The sequence below is a fragment of the Pyrus communis genome, chromosome 6, assembly GCF_041283825.1.
Source record: "Pyrus communis isolate YQ-2024b chromosome 6, ASM4128382v1, whole genome shotgun sequence".
Classification (NCBI taxonomy): Eukaryota; Viridiplantae; Streptophyta; class Magnoliopsida; order Rosales; family Rosaceae; genus Pyrus; species Pyrus communis.
This window is the reverse complement of record NC_142570.1, coordinates 4,742,411-4,763,042: the sequence shown is the minus strand read 5'-3', so window position 1 is coordinate 4,763,042 and position 20,632 is coordinate 4,742,411. Positions and strand designations below refer to the sequence as shown.

At 37.4% G+C, this 20,632-nt stretch overlaps 4 protein-coding genes across 4 annotated transcripts; 1 reads left to right on the top strand and 3 right to left on the bottom strand.

Annotated features, from left to right (window-relative positions):
• The first annotated feature begins 1,209 nt into the window (after positions 1-1,209).
• On the top strand, positions 1,210-5,654 carry QS (quinolinate synthase). The gene is made up of 7 exons (XM_068448870.2): positions 1,210-2,421; positions 2,730-3,014; positions 3,234-3,452; positions 3,576-3,755; positions 3,867-4,367; positions 4,689-4,853; positions 4,944-5,654. The coding sequence occupies exons 1-7, from the start codon at positions 1,633-1,635 to the stop codon at positions 5,022-5,024; spliced, it is 2,220 nt and encodes a 739-aa protein (XP_068304971.2). The 5' UTR covers positions 1,210-1,632; the 3' UTR covers positions 5,025-5,654.
• Positions 5,655-6,147: 493 nt separating this feature from the next.
• LOC148696141 (high-affinity nitrate transporter 3.1-like) lies at positions 6,148-6,851 on the bottom strand. Its single transcript, XM_088695484.1, has one exon. It carries the CDS (start codon positions 6,834-6,836, stop codon positions 6,336-6,338), a length of 501 nt encoding a protein of 166 aa, XP_088551610.1. The 5' UTR covers positions 6,837-6,851; the 3' UTR covers positions 6,148-6,335.
• Positions 6,852-11,130: 4,279 nt separating this feature from the next.
• LOC137709893 (high-affinity nitrate transporter 3.2-like) lies at positions 11,131-13,001 on the bottom strand. The gene is made up of 2 exons (XM_068448873.2): positions 12,742-13,001; positions 11,131-11,802 (listed from the first exon to the last, which is right to left on the bottom strand). The coding sequence occupies exons 1-2, from the start codon at positions 12,872-12,874 to the stop codon at positions 11,321-11,323; spliced, it is 615 nt and encodes a 204-aa protein (XP_068304974.2). The 5' UTR covers positions 12,875-13,001; the 3' UTR covers positions 11,131-11,320.
• A 4,637-nt stretch (positions 13,002-17,638) lies between these two features.
• Positions 17,639-19,410, bottom strand: LOC137710170 (uncharacterized). Its single transcript, XM_068449117.2, has 2 exons — positions 18,080-19,410; positions 17,639-17,925 (listed from the first exon to the last, which is right to left on the bottom strand). Exon 1 carries the CDS (start codon positions 19,094-19,096, stop codon positions 18,086-18,088), a length of 1,011 nt encoding a protein of 336 aa, XP_068305218.2. The 5' UTR covers positions 19,097-19,410; the 3' UTR covers positions 17,639-17,925; positions 18,080-18,085.
• Between the last annotated feature and the right edge of the window lie 1,222 nt (positions 19,411-20,632).

The following is a 20,632-nucleotide window of genomic DNA, read 5'->3' as shown; positions in this document are numbered from 1 at the left end:
TGCTCCCTCTTTTTTGAGGGTAGAAGGCTTTGCATTTAATTGATTTAACGTTACTTAAAAAATTGAAGATTCGGTTGAACAGAGTTTGGTACGATTTTTTATAGTTATATGTTTATATATCAGTTTTGACATATTCCTTGGAGATGTTCTTATATTTTTTATATAATATTAATACGAAAATTAATATTAAACTGTAAAGTATATAAAATTTGTGGAGACTCTCACTTAGATTTTTTTTTTTTAATTTTCTTTTTTTCGTGGTCATAATTTATCCTTTAAAAAAAAAAAAGAGACATTGATCGGTGTGGAGATCGTACCAATCAGGTAATTGTCGAGCATGACTTGACGCTACCCATATTCTTTTGGATTGATGTTTATCTAACTAGTTTTAGGATTGATGTTTATCTAACTAGTTTTAAGGGTCGATACGTCTATCTGTATATCGGATAAACTCGTATTCAAGTCATCAAACACATGTGGACAATATCGGTTGCACAATCTTAATTTGATCGTGAGATAAAAGATTATATTAGATACAGGTTAGTATTGATTAATTCGTCAGAATTGATCGAAATTTATATCACAAAAAACATAAAAATAAGAAAACATCTAAAAAAAGTAGCACAAAAAAGAACATAAAAAGAAGAAAAATCTAAAAAAGAAGTGTAAAAGCCAATCTTATGTTTGAACTTGAACACGAAATGATACAACTCGTCAAACAAATAAATTATTTTCACTCTTGTTGTCTTTTTAAGCACTCATATTATTTGCTTCGCCTTTCAATTCTCAGTGATATTATTAAATCCAAACACCATAAGAAGGGGAAAAAAAACACAATGAAAAGAAGAGGCCGTTTTCCGAACACCACCTGCAGATCCACTTTGTGAGATCTACCTTACTGGCGAGAAACTTTTATAGCACAAGTACATTTTGTCATCGTAATGTTCCGTGCTAATAATACATATTTCATATAAAAGCTACATATACCACATGACATGAAATATAATCATACCTAACATGTATTATTAGTTTATAACGTTACAATAACAGTATACTCGCTTTATGAAAATAGCCTTCTGGGCGGATGCCCTTTAATTGGTCATTCTGAAACTGATGAGTCCACTTACCAACTCCTGAATTGTCGTCCACGGAGATGTTGTGCGCCCAATATTGTGAAAGGATGGGCAGATTTGGATTCTCTCAAGAACTTAGAAATCTGAATCTTGTGATCAAATTACATAAAAAATTAGATTCTGATCAAACGGTTACAAACAGAAAATTCTTTTAAAATTATAATAATTTCAGTTATTGGATAAAAATTTAACGGCCCGTGTGATTTTGTCGGGAGACTCAGATTTGGGCTGCTATATGGTATTATTAATCCTTATTTTAATAAATTGGCGCGTAGTTTCATATGTATTGGTAGGAACTTGCTGGGTTCTTGCCTTCTTGGACCTTGGTTGCCTAAATTCCCCTTTTCACTTAAATTTTCAATTTTATGGCAAAGTTCATTGGAGCAGCAAAATCCATTTAAAGCCTCTGCTTTCTGCCCCTCTGCCTCCACCACTCAATCAAGGCCTCCACTTTTAACCCCTCCTCTCGCTCTCTCTCTCTCTCTCTCTTCCCTCCCCAATGGATGCTTCCTCTACAACAACCATGGCGCTCAGAGTCTCCTCCTCCTCTTCCTCCGCCTCCTCCTATTCTTCTTTCAAGCCCAACAAGTCACTCCCTTTCAAGTTCAGCACTTTCCGGCCACCTCCCCAGCCCACACCCTTCAAATCCCTCAAATGCATCCAAACGCCGCCGTCTTCCAATCCCAACCCATTAAAGCATCCGCCGCCGCCTCCCCAAAACCCTGGCTCAGCCTCCCCCTTCTCCTGCTCCGCCCTCACCCTCTCCTCCCAAACCTCCGAGCTCGTCCCCTTAAAGCTCCAAACTTTGATCTCCGAGTTCCAATCTCTCCCTGAGCCGATCGACAGAGTTAAACGCCTGTTGCACTACGCGGCTCTCCTCCCTCCGTTTGATGATTCGGGTCGGGTTGATTCGAACCGGGTCATGGGCTGCACGGCCCGGGTGTGGCTGCAGGCCGAGATGGACGAGGAGGGCAAGATGAGATTCGCGGCTGACAGCGATTCCGAGATCACCAGGGGCTTCTGCTCCTGCCTGGTTTCGGTGCTCGACGGCACGTCGCCGGAGGAGGTGTTGCGGGTCAAGACCGACGACTTGTCGTCACTCAATGTGGGATTGCCGGGCGCGCAGAGGTCTAGGATTAACACGTGGCATAATGTGCTGGTCAGTATGCAGAAAAAGACTAAGGCTTTGGTAGCCCAGCGGCACGGTACGCCGCCGTTCGAGCCTTTCCCGTCGCTCGTCGTCACCGCCGAGGGAATTCAGGCAAAAGGCAGCTTCGCTGAGGCCCAGGTTAGCATAATGGATTGTGTTTCTGGTTGATTTATATGATTATATTGCCTGTTAGAAGTGCTTTATTAGAAAAGTTTCGAAATTGGTGTTAAAATATTAAATGCTTCCTGTAAAAGCACTTCAAAGTGCTTCCTCAAAACCACTTGAAAGTGCTTGTGCAGAAAATGGTTCTATGACCCAATAGCTAAATGTAGTCAGAAGCGTTTTTGGTGGTCATAAATCACTTTTAGCAATTCGGAAAGCAGTTCAAAAGAGGCCCTCAATCATTTGTATTAGATTCCAAGTTTGATTTGTATATTAAATTGCAGGCGAGGTACTTGTCTCCTGATGAATCGAAGGTTGGGGAACTTGTTAATGTGTTGAAGGGAAAGAAAATTGGGGTTGTTGCACATTTTTACATGGACCCAGAGGTTCAAGGTATTTTAACTGCTGCAAAGAAACATTGGCCTCACATCCATATATCTGATTCTTTAGTCATGGCGGATTCTGCTGTGAACATGGCGAAAGCTGGTTGCCAATACATTACAGTCTTGGGTGTTGATTTTATGTCGGAAAATGTCCGAGCTATACTTGATCAGGCTGGATTTGAAAAGGTAGCTACTTTGCTTCCATTCATGTTTTAGTAAGAAATGCAAAATATATGTTGCACTTGTTAAGTTGGTTTTGACTAGGGTGTTTACGATTGAATGGCTTGATATCTCAAAGGTTCGTTGGAAAATTATTATAGTAGAGTTAATGAGATGTTGGTTCGGTGCCGCAAACTGGTGAAGCAGTTGATAATATATTCATTTTTTCATATACTTTGATTGCAGGTTGGTGTGTACAGGATGTCAAATGAACGAATTGGATGTTCTTTGGCAGATGCTGCATCTAGCCCTTCGTATATGGGCTATCTTGAGGCAGCTTCTAGGTCTCCTCATTCGTTGCATGTTGTGTACATTAATACTTCTCTAGAGACAAAAGCATACGCCCATGAGATTGTGCCAACAATTACGTGTACATCTTCAAACGTTGTCCAAACCATTTTGCAGGTTACCGGAATTAAAACCTTTATCTTAATCGTATTGAAATTCCGCAATGTCCACAAAATCAATTGGTACTCATTTTCTTTCTTCTGGCTATTGTAATAATGTCTAGTTCCTCGTCTTATACAGGCTTTTGTTCAAGTTCCAGATGCAAACATATGGTACGGGCCTGATTCTTACATGGGTGCAAATATTCGAGAATTACTTCAGCAGATGACTAAGATGACTGATGAAGAAATTGCTGAGATACATCCAAAACATAATAGAGACTCAATCATATCTTTGCTACCTCGCCTTCATTATTTTCAGGTAACTCAAGGATAGCGTCGGAATTTTTCTTTCTGCAGTTTTCCTTGCATTTTCTGATTGTGGTCCTCTCGCTGCTTATTTATTGCTGATGATGCAAATTTCTTGTATCAGGATGGGACATGCATAGTACACCATTTATTTGGAAATGAAGTTGTTGACAGGATAAAAGAAATGTACTGCGACGCTTATCTAACTGCTCATTTCGAGGTCCCCGGAGAAATGTTTTCTTTGGCAATGGAAGCAAAGAGAAGAGGAATGGGGGTTGTGGGTTCTACCCAGAACATACTAGATTTCATAAAACAGAGAATTCAGGAGGCTTTGGATAGAAATGTCAACGAGCACCTTCAGTTTGTGTTAGGAACGGAATCTGGAATGGTGACTTCAATTGTAGCAGCAGTTCGTAGTTTGTTAGGTTCTGTGAGGTCTGGAGGAGCAGAAATTAATGTAGAAATTGTATTTCCAGTTTCATCAGACTCAGTGACAACGTCAAGTTCTTCCCCTGGCCTTGACTCTGTAAAAGTAGGTGATGTCATACTACCTGTCATACCTGGAGTTTCCAGTGGGGAGGGATGTTCCATCAACGGTGGCTGTGCATCCTGTCCATACATGAAGGTCAGCGTTTCCTTTTTTGGGTTTGATTTTGATAATTTACATAGGTTTAACACATCCCAAATGTTTTCGAGCATGATATCTGATAATAATTTTGGAAAGTATAAGTACGAATCAAGGATATTCTTAGAAAAGTACCTAAATCGTTAGTTTCACCCTTAATGGTTGCAAGAATAGTTTATACCAGGTTTTCTTCTGTAATAGTTTGTCTTGGCGATTCTTATTACAAATTAAATCAGTAGAGATAATTAAATATATTCAAGTTGGTGATTAGGACATGCTTGAGCTAAGGTTTCTCACGCAGTCTTTAATGTAAAATGCCAGATGAATTCTCTCACCTCCCTCCTGAAAGTTTGCCACCACCTGCCCGATGAGACAAATAATACCCTTTCCGCATATGAAGCAGGCCGTTTCAAACTGCAAACTCCCAATGGAAAGTCAGTTGCGGATGTTGGGTGCGAACCAATACTGCACATGAGGCACTTCCAGGTTAGTTTCTCAGGACAGTAAACATCTTAAACTATACATAAGTAGCTTCTTGAGATTTTGGATTCATGTTTTTGTGGATATCCTTTGCAGGCCTCTAAAAAGCTGCCGGAGAAGCTTATTTCCCAGATCATTCATCCGTCTGGTGACGGCAACTCGGTGCTGTTAAATTAAGTGAAAGCTTTAGCCCAAATGATAGCAACCTTGGACTGCAAGCAAGATTCTGAATCCTGAGGGAGGCTTTTTCTTCAAGCAAAGTATTCGTTTCCAAACCTTTGTTGCATCATTTCCTCAATTTCTTTTTCATACGTGACGGTCTTGCAGTTTAACTGGTTTAATTACACACAGCATAGTTCAGAGTTTAGAGATCTATAGGAATGGAAGTTATAATAACCATCGATTTTTATATTCAATCCCGCGATCAAGGAATTTGAGATTCTTCCCGAGTCTTGCCTTCTAAATCTCCATCCCCGGGACAAATGCTTATGGGTACGTAGATGCTTATGATAAGCCTTCACTTACTGGTACTGACCGAATGGCGAGCACAGACATGCGATTCATTCCTCAAACAGACGTACAAGATAAACGGCATCAAGAAGTTAGTAACTATTTCTTCTGAATTTTGTGTGTGTTATTTGGAGATGTGTGATTATCGACAATGGTTACGCATAAAGCTCGAAAGGGCTCGTTGTTAAATAGTTCTCTTCCCACTGCATTGTTTTGGGAGAGTAGGCAAGCTTCTCATGTTCTGTAATCTGTACTCCTATGGGGAACGTTATATACAAGTTCACTATTTGACTGTCAGTACCTGTGTTGTTGCTTTGCATTCGTGCTCTGCAAAAACTTGGTCTGTTCCCTGAAAACCAGCTGAACTTTTGTTGTAATTTTGATACAAGCTATGTTGTGGGAGAGGTGAATCGAACATAGGACCTCGGTCTCGTCTCTCGGGTGTAAAGACAAATACTCTTAACACAAATTTCTTCTAGCTGACCTTTGACTAAATAGTTTCATACTAGTTTTCACTATGTTCATCCATTCCAAGTAGACTTAGAAAGTGCAGGTTGATAGGCACGTCCGATCTTGCACACTTCGCAAACGAGTATCGAACAACTAATCTGACTGCAATTTCGATGGTTCATAATTTCTTTAACCGTTAATGTACGAGAATCTCATAGTGAGACTAACACACGTCAAAGATCAAAGCATTCACGATTTTAGTCAGTTTTGATTAAAAAAAAAAAAAGACTTGTAACTCAATTGTTTAAGAATATTAACTTTAGCATCAGTTTTACGCATTTACTCTAACGTTCGGAATCTTATAACGTTTGCATCAAAACGTACAATCACATTTTTTTCAAGTAAACTTTACTATTTCACTCTAACATACTTTTTTTTCTTTAAATAAAAAAAATAAAGAGAAAATAAACTCAAAAACATGCAAATTATAATCCAGCATTTGACCAACTTGACCACTGCATATTATTTTTATGACGACTTTGCCCTTCTCTTCTCAGCAATAAAGAAACCAGCCAGCGACAAAACCGAGAAAGCACTGAAGACAACCGACGCAATGTCAAGCGACAGGTGGCGCCCGGTGATTCCCTCGACCACAAACAAGTTGGCGGTCTTTTTAGCGTCGGTAGTCTGACCGTACGCCACCTCCTGACCCGCGGCGTTGAAAGCGTAGGCGCGTACGAAGTAGGTGGCGCCCGGCACGTCGCGCTCGATGATCCAGTCGAAGCTGTCGTTGGACTTGTTGCTGGTGTACGGCCTTTCGACGATCTTGAACAGGCATGTCTTGTCCATGGCGAGCTTGTCGACGGTCTTCCGCCAACCGCGGTCGACTTGGCTCACCGGCGCGAAGCCTAGCTTGACCTTGATGGTCTTGAAGGTTGAGTCGGTGCCGGCTTCGTAGCTCTGGTTTAGACCCCATGAAACGGTGAGCTTGTCTATCCCTGCTTTCAGAACTGCAAAAAAAATTAACATGGATTAAGAATCTAATTTTAGATTACCTCGTTAATTAAAATAAAAAATTAAAAACTTTATAAGAGCAAGTCACCGTTTCAAAGCCACCGTAAATCGCTAGTTTACATCGTTTTGCTTGCCTAAAAAATGCAAACAAAAAAAGAAAAAAAAATAGAAAGTATAAGATTCAAACATGTTTACAATTACAAACACTTTACAATGCATGTAAAAATTAAGCGTTCTCAAGCACCCATGTCTCCGATTCAAGGCCGAAACTCAATTCCACAAAAGACATCAACAATTTTGATCAAAACATAAAAGCCAACAGATCCAAAAGCCCACAATACAATTATACGCATCCTTAACTTCCATGGAAATCAACAATTCCATATAAGTACACAAAAGATTTTCTTACACCTAATTTCGCAGCTTAGAGAGCAATAGTTATACTAAAACAACAATGAATTGAAACCATTGAAGGGGAAAAATGCAAAAGTGGATAAAAACTTAGAATTCAACAAAGATTGTGTTCCCAATCTAAATACATTATAAACTCCATTTTGGGAAAAAAAAAACCGCCCAAAACTTAACAATCCAGATTAGAGGAAACAATTAAACTGTAAAATTAACCACAACTAAACAAATTAACAAATTGAAAACCCACAAAAAAAAAAAAAAGCAACTGACCTTAAAACAAAGAACAAACAGAGAGTGAATCCCCAAAATAATAGAAAATGGAACAAATAAGGGAATAAAGAGAGATATGAATCCCCCAAAACCAGACCTAACGTACTAAAAATTTTGAAAATCCAATCTAATATTAAAGAATCCACCTATGTACTGTATTAAACCTCAAAGACACCTCCACCTTCTAACTGAAAAGCTTAGTCAACATACCACCTCCTAATATAAACACTTGCTTATAAATATGACTCACAAATAGTTTTGATCTTAAACAAAAGAATGGATGTATCCCTTCCCTTTTTTTTTTTTTTTTTGTTGGTCTGAACGTATCCTTTCTCTTTAAAGGTTGCATTATCCTAGAAGTGAACTCATTATGATGAAAGTAAATGATTTCACATAAAACAATTGTAGCCTCTAACAGTCCAGCACAAACATAAAATTATCATGATTCATACTTCTACGCTGATATGAAATTTTATAAACTGGACAAAAGGAACCCGATTTCATTGACTTCACAGTGCAAGTGCTGTAAAAAAATAAGCAAACACTGGCAATATGATCACACACATTTCAAGTATTAATACATCCAACTGCAAAACAGATGGCAATATGATCAACCACATTCCAAGTATTAACACATCTAACAATGAAGGTAGAGATTAATTGCAGAAGAGATGATTGCAATTGAGTGAATCCGCAGAACTCAATAGACTCAAACTGCAAAACAAATGGGGGAAAATCAAACTCATTAACAGAGTGGAGAGAAATTTTAAATCTTTAAACGAATTCTAGACAAAATCATGTAAAGGGATTAAATGTTGCAGATTATAAATTAAGAAATTAAAAAAAATAACCATTTAAATTTGTTTACTTGTCGGCTTCCTATCTGGTTGTAGAGGCTGCAGATAATGTTGTCTTCCTCTTCAGTGAAGCTTCCATGTTTGATGTTTGGCCTCTTCCCGCACTACCTCAAACCCACAAAGTGTAGAAAAATTAATAAAGTTGAGAATTCTTGCAGAGATTGGCAAAGAAAATAAAACCCTTTTCTCATTTCTCCTTGGCAAAGAAAATAAAACCCTTTTCTCATTTCTCCTAGAACAGCATGGAGTGTGTCCCATGATTGCTTACTGTGTGCCCTCACTCACTCCCTAAGGAGCAACCAGACACAGATAGCAACTAAATTGCAATTTCAAAACAAAGGTAACTTTTGTTCTTCAAACCAAGAACCACATAAGCATACCAAAATGATGACGCTATGTGGGAGTCCAAAATAAACAGCCAAAAAATAGAGAGAATAAGAGTAAGAATTCGAATAGAGTTCATGCATTTATATTGTATAAATGACTCTTAGCTTGTTTTGCTTCTTGCAGGCTTATGGGATTCAGGAAAAATGTGTTAATTAGTTCCTTTCGTAGAACTAAAGAGGTGTTTTCTAGAGACCTAGAATATATTGAATCTCTACCCAGCAATAAAAACAGAGAACATCACATAGGCAACATAAGCCGAACAGAAATCCCACATTTCACAACCAAATCATCACATCAGTTCGAAACATTAAACTATAAGAACTAAAAATAATAATAACAGTACCTTGAACTGAACCCTTAGGTCAAAACCTCCTGCTTTGCAACCTGAAACGAACGAAAGAAATTAAAACCCACGAACCCACAATCAGATAAAAACAATTTTCCAGGAAAAACAAAACCAAGATTGGTATACAAAAAACCATCAGATTTATAACCTGGAAAAATAAATAAAAAGCCACACGAAAAAACCCAATAACCGACCTTAAAACAGAGAACAAACAGACAGAAAAAGAGATGAATGTCTAAAATGAGAGAAAACAAAACAAATAAGGGAAATTAATATCTCTGATGAATCCCCCAAAACCTAACCTAACACACTAAAAAAATCGAAAATAATCCACAATAAAAAGGCAGAAATGATGACAATCTAAGCTAACAGTAAAAAAATGAACTTATCTTTGGAAATCCAGGCATGCAGCGGCAGATCCGAACGGCCCGTATGGTTTTCTCTGACCATCCCCACTCTCCCACTTTTGAAATCTATCACCCATACCCCTCCCCCTCGCTCTCTCTCCGTCGCCATCTATCTCTCTCTCTCTCTCTCTCTCTCTCTCTCTCTCTCTCTCTCTCTCTCTCTCTCTCTCTCTCTCTCTCTCTCTCTCTCTCTCTCTCTCTCTCTCTCAGAGCCTCCATCCCCCCGAAACCCTCATTGAAGGACAACAAATGAAAACCTACACAGCAACCCCCAAATTGGCTCAAAACCGAGAGGACAAAATTTCCCTTCCAACCCAACCCAAATCTTATGGGTTTCTTGCAAATAAGGTGAAATCAAGGGGTAATCCGTCCTAAACCCTCCGGACAAAATTACCCTTCTGAGTTCAAATAAATAACCTTCAAACCCAGCCCAAATCTCATGGTTTTATTGTGAATGAGATGAAATCATGGGGCAAACAATTGACTGTAGCTGAATGAACAGTCAATTCCTCCTCAATTTTAGAATAGATAATGATAGCAACCTTGGACTGCAAGCAAGATGCTGAATCCTGAGGGAGGCTTTTTCTTCAAGCAAAGTATTCGTTTCCAAACCTTTGTTGCATCATTTCCTCAATTTCTTTTTCATACGTGACAGTCTTGCAGTTTAACTGGTTTAATTACACACAACATAGTTCAGAGTTTAGAGATCTATAGGAATGGAAGTTATAATAACCATCGATTTTTATATTCAATCCCGCGATCAAGGAATTTGAGATTCTTCCCGAGTCTTGCCTTCTAAATCTCCATCCCCGGGACAAATGCTTGTGGATACGTAGATGTTTATGATGGTAAGCTTTCACTTACTGGTACTGACCGAATGGCGAGCACAGACATGCAATTCATTCCTCAAACAGACGTACAAGATAAACGGCACCAAGAAGTTAGTAACTATTTCTTCTGAATTTTGTGTATGTTATTTGGAGATGTGTGATTATCGACAATAGTTATGCATAAAGCTCGAAAGGGCTCGTTGTTAAATAGTTCTCTTCCCGCTGCATTGTTTTGGGAGAGTAGGCAAGCATATCATGTTCTGTAATCTGTACTCCTATGGGAACGTTATATACAAATTCACTATTTGACTGTCATTACCTGTGTTGTTGCTTTGCATTCGTGCTCTGCAAAAACTTGGTCTGTTCCCTGAAAACCAGCTGAACTTTTGTTGTAATTTTGATACAAGCTATGTTGTGGGAGAGGTGAATCGAACATAGGACCTCGGTCTCGTCTTTCGGGTGTAAAGACAAATACTCTTAACACAATTTCTTCTAGCTGACCTTTGACTAAATAGTTTCATACTAGTTTTCACTATGTTCATCCATTCCAAGTAGACTTAGAAAGTGCAGGTTGATAGGCACGTCCGATCTTGCACACTTCGCAAACGAGTATCGAACAACTAATCTGCTTGCAATTTTGATGGTTCATAATTTTTTTAACCGTTAATGTACGAAAATCTCATAGTGAGACTAACACACGTCAAAGATCAAAGCATTCACGATTTTAGTCAGTTTTGATTAAAAAAAAAGACTTATAACTCAATTGTTTAAGAATATTAACTTTAGCATCAGTCTTACGCATTTACTCTAACGTTCGGAATCTTATAACGTTTGCATCAAAACGTACAATCACATTTTTTTCAAGTAAACTTTACTATTTCACTCTAACATACTTTTTTTTCTTTAAATAAAAAAAATAAAGAGAAAATAAACTCAAAAACATGCAAATTATAATCCAGCATTTGACCAACTTGACCACTGCATATTATTTTTATGACGACTTTGCCCTTCTCTTCTCAGCAATAAAGAAACCAGCCAGCGACAAAACCGAGAAAGCACTGAAGACAACCGACGCAATGTCAAGCGACAGGTGGCGCCCGGTGATTCCCTCGACCACAAACAAGTTGGCGGTCTTTTTAGCGTCGGTAGTCTGACCGTACGCCACCTCCTGACCCGCGGCGTTGAAAGCGTAGGCGCGTACGAAGTAGGTGGCGCCCGGCACGTCGCGCTCGATGATCCAGTCGAAGCTGTCGTTGGACTTGTTGCTGGTGTACGGCCTTTCGACGATCTTGAACAGGCATGTCTTGTCCATGGCGAGCTTGTCGACGGTCTTCCGCCACCCGCGGTCGACTTGGCTCACCGGCGCGAAGCATAGCTTGACCTTGATGGTCTTGAAGGTTGAGTCGGTGCCGGCTTCGTAGCTCTGGTTTAGACCCCATGAAACGGTGAGCTTGTCTATCCCTGCTTTCAGAACTGCAAAAAAAATTAACATGGATTAAGAATCTAATTTTAGATTACCTCGTTAATTAAAATAAAAAATTAAAGAAAACCCAGTCGGGAAGTTGGGGTTTTGGAGTCGAAAGTTAGAGACTTTTTGTGTATGTGTTTATATCAGCTTTGGGAAGTGTGAAATTCATTAAGTAAATTGGAAAAATGAAGATTTTGGACCAGAAAATGGAAAGGTTCGCAAAATTTGAAGGAGAGTGATGCTAAAAAGATAAATGTGCAAATTAACTAATATGTTATCAATAAGAATAAACGCGTTTATTAATATTTAAATAATAAATCAATTATCAACTTCGTTTCCAAAATTTTGTCAACAAATTTAATTTTCTTAGCATTACTTATACTATGGATTTGAAAGTTGGAGATTTTCGGTAATAATTTTGATGCTTCCATTTTCTTTATACCGGTGGATAGAAAAAAGTGCAAGACATGAGTGTGAAAAGAAAAAAAAGTGCAGAAATCATTTTTCTTTCATATTTCTGTTATATTTTAAAAAATATATAGAAACTTAAAAAAAAATTCATAATTTGCAATGAAAAGATTAAAAAAAACCCAATTGAAAAAGAGAAAAAACAGCAAAATTAATATAGGAAACCTTGTTGCAAAATAAGGAGTTTGGACTAGAAAGTTGGAGAAGTAATTTTGATTCTAGCATTTTCATCTTTTGCACTCCTTCTATTTCGTATTTTGATCGAACAAATCGAAGACAAGAGAAGGACGAAGTGCAGAAGAGAGAAAGGAGTGCAGAAATCATATCCCTATCAAATTTTGTTTATCTTCCCTAATTCGAAAACTGTAAAATTCGTGACTTACCATGAAATTATAAAGAAACCCAAATGATGAATCAAGATATTGAACTAGAAAGTTGGAAAGTTGGAAAGTTTTAAGTTAAATGTCTGTATTTACCCTGGTTTTCTGTGTGTGAAGCGGTGACAAAGAGACTATCCTTGAGAGAAGAAAAGAGGACAATCCCATAGGAGGTTTGGGATAAGCAAGAGAGCACAAGAAGTAAAGCCAACAGAATCCCATGCGATGCCATCTCGCAACTTTTACTTGCAAATCCCCAAAAGATTGAAACTTTAGAGAGAGAAACAGTGTAGAGAGATAAAAACACTTTAGAATCTGATTCTGGAGGTGATGGTATGAACTGGCACTTGCTACCCTTTATACACAAGTCCCAAAATAAAAAATTGGGTTTTTGCGTAAGAGGTCAAAAGGGCCAAATTAGGGATTCAAAACATGCAGATAATTTAGTTAAAAAATAGTTTAATATTTGATTGGAGTGTTTAAGTGGCCCTAAAGTGCACCGAAAGGGTGGGGTTATGAGTTTTCATGTATAATTTTTTTTTCTTCTGAAAAAAGACAATATTATCTATTCTAAGAGCATGAAAGAGTGTTCATAATTAGGTATTAATAATGTAGTTTAAATTCACTTTTGGCAATGATCGAATCTAAGAACTCTTAGGTACAAGCGAAGAATAATATCACTAGACAGTAGTAATAAGAACTAATATTTTGGGGTTAGAAGTATTAAAAATTCCAAGTTTCTGTTGTAGATGTGTATGGTTTTTTTTTTTATGAGTAATGTTAGGGAGACCAAATTTTTTAAATAAAGTTGCAAACTAAATGATGTATCACCAATAAGAAACAAACACGTTAATCGATACTTAATTAATAATACAATCATCTATAACCACATTTTTTTAGTTTGTAAATTTAGTTTAAAAAATTTGATGTCTTTAGCTTTACTCTTTGTTTATTGGTTGACTTTATGCGGGTTGAATTTTTAAATATGTTCCTAGTTATGTGGGTGTTGGGCGGGGTGGGGGAAGAGGTGAGAAGAAAAGATATGCAAAACATGGTGGCCTAATGTATTCATTCTTTGTTTGTCCTTTATGTCTTGTAAAGGGCAAACAGTACGAGTCACCAACTAAGTGGGAGACAAGAGTTGAGATTCATAAATAAAAAATGCATAATCTTACAATATATTTGTATCATCTTTTATACTATGTTTTTAATAAAGATAAGTCACATATATATTGATGAATCTTATCTTTATTAGAGAGATGATATGAATGACTGTATAAATATATGGTAAATGTAGCATTACTATTAAAAAAATGATAAATCCACATTTTTCTACTTAATTTTGTTACTTTTGGTTGATATATGCAATTAAATTTAAGAAATAAATAGAATTATGTTGAGAATAAATATTACATTAATAAGAGTTGAGACTTTGCACATGCTTATAAGTAGGTGAGCTATTCTTCATATAAGCAATTGATTTTATGATGGGGCATCAACTTCTTCATAGTATAAGAGCAAGTTAGTCCACGTGTGAAGTCCAATGGCCTCACGTGCTCCATGTCACCCAAGTTGTGTTGTGCAAGTGTTAGGTTTGAAAATTTGTCACACATGATGAGACGTGTTAAGAATGAATCTCACATTGATGAAAGAAAAGACTTTTCATGTGCTTATAAGTCGTTAAACTACTCAACATACTCCCCTTCTTACCAATTGATTTTATATACATGTGAAGCCCAATGGCCCCACGTGCTACACGTCACCCGAGTTGTGTTGTGCAAGTGTTAGCTTTGAAAATTCGTCACACATGATGAGACGTGTTAAGAATGAATACAACATTGATGAGAGGAAAGACTTTTCATGTGCTTATAAGTCGTTAAGCTACTTAGCCTACTTCCCTTATTACTAATTGATTTTATAGTGAAACCTCAATTTTCTTACTGTTTTCCCAATAAAAAATTGTTATGGTTTGCATAGTGATCTCATAAACTCCATTCATATAAATACTAATTTTAAAATTTTATGATTCATTATTGCTAAATTGAAATTTTATAGTGCGCATAGATGTTTAAGTGGCAGAAAGCCTCCAATTTCATATTCAAACCAACTCTTTTGCTCTCAAAATTATGCAACCAAGTAAGAGACTCAAAATATGTTATGCACAAATTATTGAAAAAATTAGACAACTGTGTACCTTTCTCAATCCAAAGTCAACGAAAATGCTTCATGATTTCCCAAAGTAATTTAAGAGATTAAACTTCAATACAGCTTATGCAAGCATAAGAGAAGATTAACATATTTTTTTTCTTTAACTAGATTCTAAAATCAATGAGAAGGATTAGAATAATGAAGATTAGTTTTAATAATTGTAATTAATTTGGGTCATTTTTAGGTGAATTTAAGAATGACCCTTCTGCATGCTCAAAGAAAGAAAAAAAAGAAAAGAAAAAAGAACGACCATTTTGAGTTGACGGGCTAGGCACTCGTGATTAATTGTTTTCTTCATTTATGAAAAGAGTGAAATAAACACCGTAAAATAATATTTATAGACAGACAGACTACTTTATTTATAACAGAGACGTGAAAGTTGATAACACGTCATCTTAACTAAACACAATAACAAAAACAAAGATATGTTGTTATTTCAGAAAACAAAAATAATATATGATTCATATAAGAATTGCCACAAAAATGGAGCAGGTGTTTCTTGAAGCCAGCCCCAACCAAGCAGGTGTTTGCGATAAGCAGTGCAAGTTTGGACGTGTTCTGATGGTTTTGTCACAAAATCAGTGGCTTGAAGTATTCCAGATTTAGCATTTGGAATATGTACGGTCAAATCGTAGCTGCAGGTGCGGTTTCTATAGGATAATATTCGGTTCTGTAAGCCGAACTTGCAGGCCTTAAACATGGTTTTCTTTGGGCATCAAGGTTGGGTCTTGATCATGTTCTGGCGGAAGGAGGTGGAAGGATATAATAGTTTCTTTCCTCTAGAAACTATTATAATAGTTTCTTTTTATAGCCACAATTTTTCAATGCAGAAACAAATGTTTTTAATAAAATGAAGTACAAAATTCCTCTTAAGATTGTTCTCTCCTCTTATAACCCCAATTCTGTTTAGGTACTGCCTATTTTCATCGCGATTGTTGCGAATGTATGAGAGTTTGTGTAGAGCTTGGGCTCAGGTGTTCGCACCACCACCTTTGTCGGCCCTTCCCTATGTTCGTCCTTGTTGGCGATGTTGTACATGAAATCTTTCTTCCCCCGTACTTCTTTGATTTCAGGAGGCCAAGATTCTTAGAGTTTTTATGTGTTGTTTTTTTGTGGGTTGGGCTCCAAGGCTGGCTTTGGGCTTTGTCTTCTGTGTTTTTGAGCCCATCTGATTTTTTGTGCTTAACTTGTATTTGAGCCTCTATTGTACTTATTCCTTGTTGGTAATGAATTTTATATTTGTCCAAAAAAAAAATTCCTCATAATAATTTGAGGTATGTACTAATCCCAATTTGGGGTTTGACTATAATACTTATATGTATTAAATACAATCATTCTCTAACGGTCAAATATGTTCATGTAAATATATGTATTTAATACAATCACTATCTGATTGAGATGGTGATTGTATTAAATACAGATGATGATTGTATTAAATACATGTAAGTAGAGGTGGAAAAATACCAAAAAATCCTAAACGGAACCAAAAACGCCCGAAATCGAACCAAAAAGGAATAGTCTCAATTTTATGACCCCATACAAGAAAAAAAAAAAAAAAAAAAAGGAAAAGTGTTTCCAAGGTATCTGCTAGTTTCATCAAACGGGCACGACTTTAGTTTAGCGAAATTTTATTTTTTGTCTTTTATTCTTTTTTAATTTATTCAATTCAAATGCTGAAGATGAAAAAAATATTAGTGCGGAAATCACTAACAATTTATTCAATTCATAATAAAAATATAAAATTTTGACGTGATTTAATCAGACAAAAGAAATGAGAAGCAGCGCAGACATTCTGCCTCATTCTTTTTCTCCATCATCTCTCGAAACATCGACCTCTCCTCCCTCTTTTTCTTTGTCCCCTCTGTCTTCCTCTCTCTCAAAACTCTCCTCCCCGTCTATCTTCCCCTCAGAAAATCACAACCCACAAGACTAATCAACACTCCACGCAACCTCACGACGCCAAATCTCATCACACCGCTACCGGCTATTTCTGACCATTCTCATTAGAGCCCCATCAAATCCTAAATCGAACTCCGCCGCTGGTTGCACCCAACACCCAGAGCTTCGTCCCTCTTCGACAATGACGACGACCTTAGCTCCATCCCCCGCCGCACGGTCGACGAAATCCTCAATGACACCGATTCGTCCGCCTCATCGTCCACGCCCTCCTTCATTATCCACCGTCTCAATTTGGATTCCATGGTTGAACGTGGCTGACGACAACGTGACGTCATACCACTTGAGTAAAGCTAAAATACAAAAGAATCTCTAAGAAAGTTGTCTTGCGAACGACTTGATCGGTTATTTCTATCGAAATTTTCTCCATACTGTGAAAAAACAATATAAAAAGTAGTGAAAGAGAAAAAATAACAGATCTTTAACGAAAAACTCTCGGTACTATTTATTTTAACGAAAAATCATATTTTTATATTAAAAAGTCAATCTTGATATTATTCACTTTACCCTTTATTTTGTTATTATCGTTAAAATTTAAAATTTTCGAATCATTTTTACTAGTTTTCCTAAATAAAAAAAAAGCAAATAAATAAATTTATATATATTCATATGTGGTGCATATATGGAAAATGTTGCAATTAGAGGTTCAATCATCATCAACAACTCCTCTCATCTCTATCACATATCCGACATTTTATGCTAGATACAGCCATTCATTAGCCTTTCAACATATTATCTAATATTTCTTTATATTAAGTTTGAAGACATCACATTCACACATCCACATGTTGGTAGAAGAAATTTGCTCAATTATCAAGATTAGATCAAGAAAGAGGAAACAGAAATTTTGTATTAAAAAAATATATAATATGTGGAAAGATGCCTCTCTAGGTTGGAAACTTATTGGGCATTCATTTGTGTATTTTGTCTGTCTTTCTCCAATCCTGCCCATTTGTTCAATCCCAGCTGTAACTGACCTCCAACCCCTCTCCCTCATGGGCCCCACCTCCTCTTTTAGCAATCCAATCCTCCAACACACAAAATAATCTGCATCCTCACCGTCCCATGCTGTCCCCATTCCTTGATGTCCCATGTCGTTTTCCACCCTAGCTCATTCCTCTAGTGATGAAACCAATGATATTCCAAATCAATTACGTAATATCATGTAAAAATGTTAATATACATGAATAACTTGAGGAATTATCATCATGCGAACTTGAAATACCGTCACAGTAATGTCTATGATGAGTATAGTCTACCAAGAGATGGATACATTTTCTCATTCAACCTTCCAGGCATAAAGAAACAAGCAAAACTCGGATGAACAAGCAGAACTTGCATTAATCCCTTCTACTGATGCAGAACTAGTCTGAGATGACAATGGAGTTGATGCCGATGAAGAAAATGGCAGCGAGGACGACGAGGTTCTCGATAACGGTGGCAGAGAGGTACTTGAAGCAGGCAAACTTGGCTTGAAAATAAACAATGCATGCCTTAATCCAGGACTAAAAAGCCAGTCATGGACATCCCAATAGACCTCAATTCTCAACTTGTTGATACGAATGGACTCATTACCTCTAAACTTCCATTGAAGATGCTTCACATGAACCACCAAATGCCCATCAACCCTAATCTCCAACTCCGGCTCCACCCCATTTAGGGTACTTCCACTCCCAATGCTCCCACCGCCACCGCCGCCTCTGTGTTTGCATTCAATTGCAATTTCGTGCAGCCTGCCTTTCTCATAAAACTTAGCTTTTGTGGAAAACTTTTTCTTACCAAAAATGTGCTCTTTTTTAGAAACCAAAGTGGGATCGGTGAGGGCAGGTCTAAAACCTGTTTTTCTGTATGCATCTTTTTTGAGATCACCAAGAAACAAAACAACTTCCTTGTCACAAAGAACCGCAACGTAGTACTCTGATTTGGGCTCCGTCCCGCCGTTGAATTTTGCGGCCTTGAGGTCCCAGAAGATCTCCACTGCTTTCCCATCAACCACCAAGCGCTTGGAGCCTTGTTTCCTCCAGAAGTACCATGGCTTGAGCTCAACTTTGAAGCTGTGTTGGGTGTGCTGCTGGGTTTGATCTCCATCCTGGCCCTCCATGGTCACCGATAGGCCATGGAGGAGCAGGTTTTTGCACCATGTGATCGTGATCAATCGACTCTGATCAGCTATCTTGGCTCTGTACACTGACATGTAGACACTGTGGCCTGACCTAGCCACAGCTGATGCATCATCACTTAACTTCTCACCTGAGGAGAAGCAAGCAGGAATGCCAATGTGGTCTTGCATTTTTCGTCACCACAACGGATTTAGGATTTGAAAAATGAGGTGCGTTGAACGACGAATCCAAGACTCAAAAACGAGGTGCGACGAATCTTTTTAACAGTGACGGATCCAGGATTTAAAACTGAGGGGTACTTAACGGAGTTTTCAAAGCAGGAAGTTTCTCAAGAGGATGAAAACCAAAGGAGTGGAAGATGAGGAACAAATTGGATGAAGGAGAGTTGGGGGGAGAGAGGAGTTTTAAGATGGTGGGAGAGAGTGAGTGAGAGAACCTAGTCACAAGATGTGTTGAGTCACAGATGCTGCCAGAGTTGTGTTTGGCAGCATTGTTTAAAGAACAATTTCTAAACTGGCAGATAGACTGGCAGTGTATTTCTAACCTCTCTCTTACCTGGATTTCAATTTATTTATTTTGTTAATTGTATTTTAAATATATTACAATTTTCTTTGCAATTTTACAAAGACAACTTTATTGAATCCGAGGTGGTTTTGCTTCTGCTGCAAGCACTTAAATTGCATAATTCCATGCATGGTTAAAAGCAGCAATAAGACCATTTGTCAACACATTATTTAGGGTTCAACCTTGTTATTTGACTTTTGTAATAAACAGAATCCTAAATAATGAGTCGAACTATCAATCAACCATCGATCAGCACATCATGCATTTTACGAAATATATAATTTATAATCTCTCTAATATCAATAAAAAAATCCAGTCAAAATTATATAACGTAAAAGAGTTGGGTATTAGGTTTGCTTCCCGATGTGGGTCTTGTGGATTTTTTATTGTTTGAATAAGTGTTCAAAAAGTTTGTTTATGGGAGGCGCAACTTTTTTCAACTTTGTATTCAAACATGTGTAGTAATTTAGGAGAGGAATCTAATACTCCGGGGGTGGTGGCGACAATTGCTGAGGAAAAAGTCTGAGGAATCTAATGTTTGTAGCTGCTGCAGATCTGGTCCAGCTAGCTTCCTCTTTACATTGCATTGCAGCCCTATGGCTGCCCACTAATGGTTGCATAATAATGCTTGGATAATCCTTTCTTTTTTACCTATAAATGATATCATTGTGACGGTTTCATTTCAAGTCAATCAAAGCATTATTATGTATCTTAATTTTAATATTTGTTTTACATGATAATGCTTAATTCACTTGACGTATTGCTATAGTGATATCCAAGTTGATAGACCAAAGTTGAAATCCGAAATATCATTAGACAAGGAATGAATCCAAACTTTCTCACATAACTTAGAATGACCTATATTAGCAAACGCATCAACCAACATAGTTAGTTGTCATTCTTGACATATCAAAATGTGTAAACTAATACACAGGGATTGAAAAATGGGCAAGTTCCACATTGAAACTTGGTATGTCATACCTGAATATCTAGGTATGTTTTTTGTTGTTCAACTCAAACCTTCATCTAAACCGCATATAAAGAGGGATTAAAAAACAAGAGGATCCTCAAACATAAACAACTAGATATCATTCCCCATGTCATTCTCTTTCTTCACATTTCTTACACGAACAATGATTGGC